Below are 8808 nucleotides of genomic sequence, written 5' to 3'. Positions count from 1 at the left end.
CCCTGGCAGAGTCCAACATGCACCGGGAACAGGTCTGACTTACTGCCGGCAATGCGAACACAGCTCCTGCTCCGGTCATACAGGGACCGGACAGCCCTTAGCAAAGGCCCCGGACCCCATACTTCCAGAGCACCCCCCACAGGACACCACGAGGGACACGGTCGAATGCCTTCTCCAAGTCCACAAAGCACATGTGGACTGGTTTGGCAAACTCCCATGAACCCTCGAGCACCCGATGGAGAGTGTAGAGCTGGTCCAGTGTTCCACGGCCAGGACGAAAACCACACTGCTCTTCCTGGATCCGAAGTTCGACTATCGGCCGGATTCTCCTCTCCAGTACCCTGGCATAGACCTTACCGGGAAGGCTGAGGAGTGTGATTCCCCTGTAATTGGAACACACCCTCCGGTCCCCCTTCTTATACAGAGGGACCACCACCCCGGTTTGCCAGTCCAGAGGTACTGTCCCCGACTGCCACGCGATGTTGAAGAGGCGTGTCCGCCAAGACAGCCCCACAACATCCAGAGACTTAAGATACTCAGGACGGATCTCATCCAACCCCGGAGCCTTGCCACCAAGGAGCTTTCCAACCACCTCAGTGACTTCAGCCAGGGTGATGGACAAGTCCGCCTCCGAGTCCCCAGCCTCGGCCTCCTCCTCGGAAGACGTGACGGTGGGATTGAAGAGATCCTCAAAGTATTCCTTCCACCGCCGGACAACGTCCCAGTCGAGGTCAACAGCTCTCCCCCCGCACTGTAAACAATGTTGGTGAAGAACTGCTTCCCCCTCCTGAGGCGCCGGACGGTTTGCCAGAATCTCTTTGAGGGCGTCCGATAGTTCTCCTCCATGCCCTCTGCGAACTCCTCCCAGCTCCGAGTTTTTGCCTCCGCAACCACACGAGCTGCAGCACGCTTGGCCCGCCGGTACCCATCAGCTGCCTCAGGAGTCCCCCGAGCCAGCAAGGCCCGATAGGACTCCTTCTTCAGCTTGACAGCATCCCTTACTTCCGGTGTCCACCACCGGGTTCGGGGATTGCCGCCGCGACAGGCACCACAGACCTTACGCCCACAGCTCCGAGAAGGTTAGCTCTGGTCAGAGATTTATTTCTGTCATGGAACGAGTTGAGGCTTAAACTGGAGTTGGAGTTAGTTTCNATTGAGTTCACACATGGTCAGTATCGCATCGAAAAGCAGCGGCAAGTAACGCCCCCACAGGTGAGCGCACGCAAAATGCCCAGCCAACAAGCAAAACAACCTCATGGGGCATCAGACACTGACAAAAGCCGAGCAAACGCCAATGAACAACAATTCAATCATTTACCATCATGCCAACCAGCGGGCAGCCATAACAACCATAACAACAATGTACCCCAGAATACAATGCCACCACTACTTTAAATACAGTGAATATCCGTCTCTCTGTTCTACCCGCAGTCTATAGACCGCTCCTGATACATTAATATCATCTTCACAGGTCAAACATGATTATATCGCAAGTCAAATTTAATATATCTGGTCTAATGTTTTCTCAAATGTCTATTTAATTAAATAATCCTTTTATGCTTCAAATGTGGCCCGATTAAACTTCTGAACAGTCCTGTTTTCCCATCATCCCAGCTAGATACAGATGTGAAATCAGGAAAATGTGATTGCATGATTTTAATAAAATTTCATTGCCCTTTTTTAACAATCCATGGTAAACACAAGCACAATAGCAAAGCAATGATTAATACACTAATTAAGGTCAACAGGACGGAAATAAATGCAGTTAGAGCGTAACCAAAACTTCCTTTCAACATTGTTTTTAATATATCATATTCTCCTTTTAGATCTTTTAGTATTTTAGCAATATTAGATGAGTTTGAAGCACAGAGGTTCTGCGTTATATTTACAGCATTCTCAGTTATTTCTTTCACCATATCATGTTTTAATTTCTTAGTCATATTCTCTAGGCTTGTATCTTGTTTGAACATTGGTTTGGAAACTGCTCCAAAAAAAGTGACTTTTTCCATGAGACTGTTAATTTAGTTTTTTATTGATTGAATGTCAAACAGACCAAATCTATTTGTGGTATTAGTTAATTCGCTAATGATTTCCTCTGACTTATTAGGCGTAGACGTGGTATTTGATATGGTTCGCGCAGGTGGGGCAGTTACAGGTCCAAAGGTTATTGTAGATAACTTTGCCGGATCGACAGCTACAGCTGCAGGTACTGTGGATATTTCTTCTTTGGTTTGATATTTTATATTTGTTTCCTCTGTGCCTAATTTCATGGGAGTTGTCATGCTATTTATTCTGAATGCTCTTACTTCTCTGATTGTCTCTGGCGTATTTACAGTGCTTATCTCTGTCGGGGGACTTTCTCTGTCCGTAGTATTAAAAGTGCCCAATGTTGTTTTATTTCCACATGGTTTTCGAGTAACCAACTCTGTAAAGCCATGGGGAAAAGACACACACACACATCCCATATTTGATCTGATCGGTTTTGTCTTCCATGTGCATTGGATTGTGACGTCTGTATCATTCATTAAATTGTCTGTAACATTTAGGGACTGACATACGTTTGAATAGGTTTTGTTTTGGGTTGAATACACGGCGATTTCTTGTTTTTCTCTTGTTACGTTTACTAAGCCGATATTTTCTGCTTCGCATGGAATAAATAACACCCCTATTTGTTGTAATCAATCTTACAATGACATGTGATCTCGTTATTATACTCAAAATACTTTAGTTGTACTGGTCTGTTTTTTGCCATTAACACTTGGGCAAGCGCTAACATTAATAAACATAGTTTTTGCCTCATTTTTAATCTGTTTTTTTACAACACTGCTTCTTTAATCAGTGCTCCTCTTTGGTTTCTCTTTTTTGTTTGTGTTCTAGGTTAGTTTTTTCTTTTCTTTTTCTTTTTACTTTTCTTAAAATTTTTTGTGCGCAACTTGTTTTATTATTTTTATTATAAACTTCATTAAAAGTTTTGTTTTTCTTTCTGCGTAAAAGTTTAACCACAGACTTTATATTTTCTTATAAAACAGCCTTTTCTGTCTCTTGTGAAGGCCTTGCTTAAACACGGAACCTTTTTTGATTAATAACTTTGTTAATTATGCTTTATCTGATTAAAGCCTAAACATACTATTAATTTTGTTTTTGATTCACCAACTTTTTTCCTCGTGAAAGTTTATAAAACATGCTCAATTAAAAAACTCTGGCTTATTTTGCTTTAACACAGATTTGGGCTTTTTTTGTTTCCATGAAGCCTAACATGCTTTAATTATTTTTTGGATTAGTTTACTCAAATTAATCTCACAAAAGTCCCAAGAAGTAAATCACAATTTCTAGTTTTTTTTTTTTTTACATTTAACCAATCTGACAGGAATTCTGAAAGGTCGCTGTCATACCTTCTTTTGGGAACGCGTTCTTCGTGTCTTTACTTCCAGGATTTTGTGGGAGTTATCGTTTGCAGAAATTGCTCCGTCAAATCACCATCGGGGTCACCATTTTGTGGGTTTTTTCGGAAGAGTTCAGTGCGTGTCCTAGAAAGAAGCACAAAAGATGGAGGATCCGAGAACAGGCCACTTTATTTCAGCATTTTCCATTCAGAGAGAATTCAAGTTGATTACCAAGTACAACTGTCACCCCGGAACGACGCCTCTGCCCAACTCACAATGAGGGTTAGCTTTATACCACACATCTGACAAAACATTAACTTGTTCATTTAGCATATACAGCAAGAAAATGAACAATAATGCTGACCTGGTGCACTTTATCATGGGTGGGTACATGCCACAGGGTCCACATACATCAGTTTTCTGCTTCGTAGCATCTCAAATTACAGAAAAACATGTGTTTTATAGAACCCTAGATAGACAAACATGTTTTTCTCCCTGTTGTCATTCCAAGGTACAAAATATTGGGTGAATCAACATGATCAACACAGAATATTTCCCACAGTTTGAGTCAGGTAGGATTTGTGTCTGATTTACTGGGACTGAGGGGGGGCGTCTGTTTAAATATGACATACTTCAAACTTTTGAAGAGAAAAATAAACCATTACACCCGAGTCAGTCAGATTGAAAAACAGCTATAGATTTCAGAGCCATTCATTCTCTAAGTCTGTCTCTGATGTAACGTGTATTGATCGATCTGGTGTTGCCTTGTATCTTTATGGACTGGCCTTTTTGTTCTGTAACGCTCTGTGACACTGCACATGGAGCCCACTGGTTGTGTGCTCATTAAAACATCTCTGATTGTGGTTAAGGTATGAACTTTATTGAACTTTGAGGGAAATTAGCATCTGCGTTCTTCACATGCTTCAGTGCCACTGGAGCGTCAGGAGCAATGAAGAAGAAAACATTCTAGAAAGAGTTCAAATGTGCTTATATTTTACATTAGTAATGTACTGCACCCACATGTATACTTCAGGGACTTCTCCTTACACCTATGGCCTATGTCCAGAGGTTCAGACTCTTTCACACATGTTTGGTTCATGTTCATGGTTCAAACAAAACAAGGAAAAGCAAATGCACTGATGAGTGCGTGCCAGCAGCAGATAATCACTTCTGCATTTTGAACAGGAAGTGTACAGACCTGTGATTCACACTGAACTAAATAAAACAAGTCCAGTGTATGTGGTGGTGTAATGTGAAGAGGTCAGAGTAGAGCTGCTCATCTGGACTTTGTTTTTGCAAAAACACAATTGAAAGTGTCTCTACTTTAAAAGTCACTTATGAATCAATTTATGCACATAGTGAAAACAACCAGGAAGATCACAGGTGCACCACTCCCCTCCCTGCAAGACATATACACCACCCACCTCACCCACATATACACCACCCACCTCACACACATATACACCACCCACCTCACACCCATACACACCACCCACCTCACACACATATACACCACCCACCTCACACACATATACACACACCACACCTCACACCACCTCACACATATACACCCCACCTCACACACCCACCCACCTCACCCACATATACACCACCCACCTCAAACACATATACACCACCCACCTCAAACACATATACACCACCCACCTCACCCACATATACACCACCACCTCAAACACATATACACCACCCACCTCACACACATATACACCACCACACCTCACACATACACCACCCACCCACACATTACACCACCACCTCACACACACATATACACCACCCACCTCACCCACATATACACCACCCACCTCAACACATATACACCACCCACCTCAAACACATATACACCACCACCTCACACACATATACACCACCCACCTCACCACATCACCACACCATATACACCACCACCTCACACACACATATACACCACCCACCTCACACACATATACACCACCCACCTCACACACATATACACCACCCACCTCACCCGCATATACACACCCACCCACCACCACCCACACATATACACCACCCACCTCACACACATAACACCACCACCCACCTCACCACACATATACACACCACCCACCTCAAACACCTCATACACCACCACCTCAAACACATATACACCACCACCTCACCCACATGTACACCACCCACCTCAAACACATATACACCACCACCACCTCACACACATATACACCACCCACCTCACCCACATATACACCACCACCTCAAACACACATATACACCACCCACCTCACACACATATACACCACCCACCTCAAACACATATACACCACCCACCTCAAACACATATACACCACCCACCTCACACACATATACACCACCCACCTCACACACATATACACCACCCACCTCAAACACATATACACCACCCACCTCACCCACATATACACCACCCACCTCAAACACATATACACCACCCACCTCACCCACATATACACCACCCACCTCACACACATATACACCACCCACCTCACCCACATATACACCAGACTCACCAACAGCTTCATCCTCCAGGCTGTTAGGATGCTGAACTCTCTCCCCTCTCTAACCACCAGGTGAACAGGAAGCAGGAATCTGTGTCTCCCTAAAGACGAACTTTGGACATTTCCTTTTATTTTATTATTATTTAATTTACAAGATTGAAAGTGAGAACATAATGACAGTTTTTCATTATTTTCAGATGGAAATTTGACAATAAACTTTTTGAATAGAGTTTGTGCTTCTGATAGATAATGGAGCCTGTATATTTGACTGACAGCTCTGATGTCCAATCACATCTCATTTCTGCATTTGTCCCGCCCACTTTGAGAGAAGAGGAATACTACCATGTCTTCTTAAGCTACAGCAGCACTGACTACAGGTACAAAATACACACTCCCTGCATCCCCTCAACACACCTCCATCTCTTTGTAATGGCAAAGTATGTAATTTAAAGGGCCTAATGACTATTTCAATGTCCGAATAGAAAACAGTATAAAACAGTACCAGTGCATGCAATAAGGCCTTTAAGAACAATGACCCAGACACCTCTGTTTCTTCTCAGATGGACCCATGCACTGGTGGACAGACTGGAGGCTGCTGGGCTGCAGGTGTGTTACCACGAGCGAGACTTCATTCCAGGACGCACTATTCTGGAGAACATGTCCGAGTGCATCCAGCAGAGTCAGAAGGTTCTGCTGGTGCTGAGTGCAGAGTTCGTGCGCAGTCGCTGGTGCCTTCTGGAAGCCAACATGTCTCTGTTCAGAGACTGCCTGGAGAGGAAGCCCATCATCCCTGTTCTCCTGGAGCCAGAGGTGTGTGTCCCTCTGCACCTGTGTCACCTCACCTACCTCGAGGCCGACCACCCCGACTTCATCAACAAGCTGCTGCACGTGCTCTGCACCCCCAACAGGCAAGACTGCTCTAATATCATCATACATACTCCAGTCGTCATAATAACGACATGGAATTAAAGTGGCTTTGCAACTACACTTCAAGGTTTTTTAAAAAAAAAAAAGATGCACTAGATACATGCTCATGTGTTTAACACCAAATGAAAAAAGAGAGAAGAGAAAAAAAGTGCATGGCATTAAGTGCGCAGCAGACACTTTGTCAGTACAGTTTTATAGCTCCACACTGGAACTACACAAACCATGCTCCAGCCACAGATCATACAGGCCAACACACAGCTCCTCACCTGAGCACACGCCCAGAGCACACACTGTATCAGGGGCTCCTCACTCCTGCATGATCCAGGAGCTTTAGTGCCACCCTCTCCAGCATCAGCCATTTCACACGGGGCTTAAATAGTGCAGTTAGTTCTTGGGATCTTTTTAGACGAGGAATATTCAGTTATCATCAATGAAATGTATAAATAAATGTTATTCTAGAACACACAATGAATACAGGAATATGTACAAAAAACTAGTGTGTGTGTGTCACCCAACCTTAGTTCAAATCCATATTCTGATCCACTCTGCCTGTAAAAATGTGCTGATATTTCAGGATCCTGATCTGTGCACATTAAAATAAATGCGTCTGTAGCTGTCCATGAATGACGGGTGGATGCATCAGTAACAGGAACTAAACAGGTCCTTCTGATGTGATGATCTCAGTATATGTGTGTACCTCACAGGGAGCTCCGGGGGGCGTCTGTGGTGCCGTACCAGCCTCCTTCAGTCTACAACGGTAAAGCGCTCCAGTCACTCACCGCCGCCAACGAGGAGAGCCTGAGGTCTTGGGACGCCGGCGTGTTTAGTGACATGGACATCCCCGACCAGCTCCGCCTCATCGTGCACAATGAAGACACCTACAGGCAGGCCATCGCCATCATCAACAAAGTCTCACAAACCAAAGTGTGGATAAAACCACTCTGGAAACGTATCCTGGTTTACATGGCAGGGGTCTTATTCATCCTGTGTTGGTATGCAATACAAGCAGTTTCACTTCTGTTATTATCTGGAGATGAGACAATACTTCCCACACTCCCTCTTGGACTTTTGCTCGCTAACTTAACACTTATATTTACTGTCCCTTTGGGGATTTTCATTCAGCTCTGTCTCTGGAGACGGGATGACGATCGGAACATAGTGAGGGAGATGCAGAAAGCTGTAGGCCAAGCAAATGTTCTCATGTCAAAGGAGAAGGTCTTGATGGGTTGTCGGTCTAATTCCAAGATCTACCTGGTGTATGTTTCTCTGGACGGATGCAGACAGGTGTTTGAGGAGACTTTTTCAGAGAGGGCCTGCTCTGAAGACATGTTTAACCGAGCACTCTTGTTCTTCTCTTCGGGCTACACATGTTGTCTCGCTAAAAAACACTTCCCCTTCGACACACCGGTCTCTAGTGGCCACCTGCCCAGAACTGTGTGCTTCTGTCAGTATGTCCGTCACCAACTGGACAAAGGACAGTGGCTGGACCAGTGAAGCCTCCTCAGATACAGTATGTGTGAACAGGCACAGATACATGGATGTGCCACTAGTGAAATGAAAACAACATTTTTAATAATCTTGCTCCACCTCCTGTAAAAGAGTTTGTGAAAAGAAATTCAAAGTGCTTTTGCACAGACTCTTTTGCTTCTGGAACAGTTCAAACATGGAACACAGGGCAGTTCATGTATGAGAACTTTCAACACTGGCAGCAGTTTCTAAAGCTTTAAAACAGTGATGTTCAGTGGTCAAATATGTCACCATGTTTAGCAGAATGACATTTTTTAAAATACTACAAGGGTGATTCACAAGGCCCAACAAATAATGGCAAGCCCTGAGCTGCCACTCTGTGAGGAGTTGAACCTCTTTCCTTCTGGGCGACATCTGAGAATGCCCCGGATCAGAACTCAGAGAGCTCGGACTTCCTTTGTTTCTGAAGTCATACCTAGGATGATGCTAGAATGAAT

At 44.3% G+C, this 8808-nt stretch overlaps 1 protein-coding gene across 1 annotated transcript; it reads left to right on the top strand.

Moving 5' to 3' along the window:
* The first annotated feature begins 6168 nt into the window (after nt 1-6168).
* LOC129409404 (uncharacterized) lies at nt 6169-8338 on the top strand. Its single transcript, XM_055155357.1, has 5 exons — nt 6169-6294; nt 6478-6523; nt 6640-6825; nt 7549-7768; nt 7967-8338. The coding sequence occupies exons 2-5, from the start codon at nt 6486-6488 to the stop codon at nt 8336-8338; spliced, it is 816 nt and encodes a 271-aa protein (XP_055011332.1). The 5' UTR covers nt 6169-6294; nt 6478-6485.
* Nucleotides 8339-8808: the final 470 nt, after the last annotated feature.

This window comes from Boleophthalmus pectinirostris, unplaced genomic scaffold (genome assembly GCF_026225935.1).
Source record: "Boleophthalmus pectinirostris isolate CB_2022bp ecotype Guang Dong unplaced genomic scaffold, ASM2622593v1 HiC_scaffold_2, whole genome shotgun sequence".
In the NCBI taxonomy this organism is placed as follows: domain Eukaryota; kingdom Metazoa; phylum Chordata; class Actinopteri; order Gobiiformes; family Gobiidae; genus Boleophthalmus; species Boleophthalmus pectinirostris.
The sequence above is the reverse complement of the archived record's forward strand: the minus strand, read 5'-3'. Positions and strand labels throughout refer to the sequence as shown.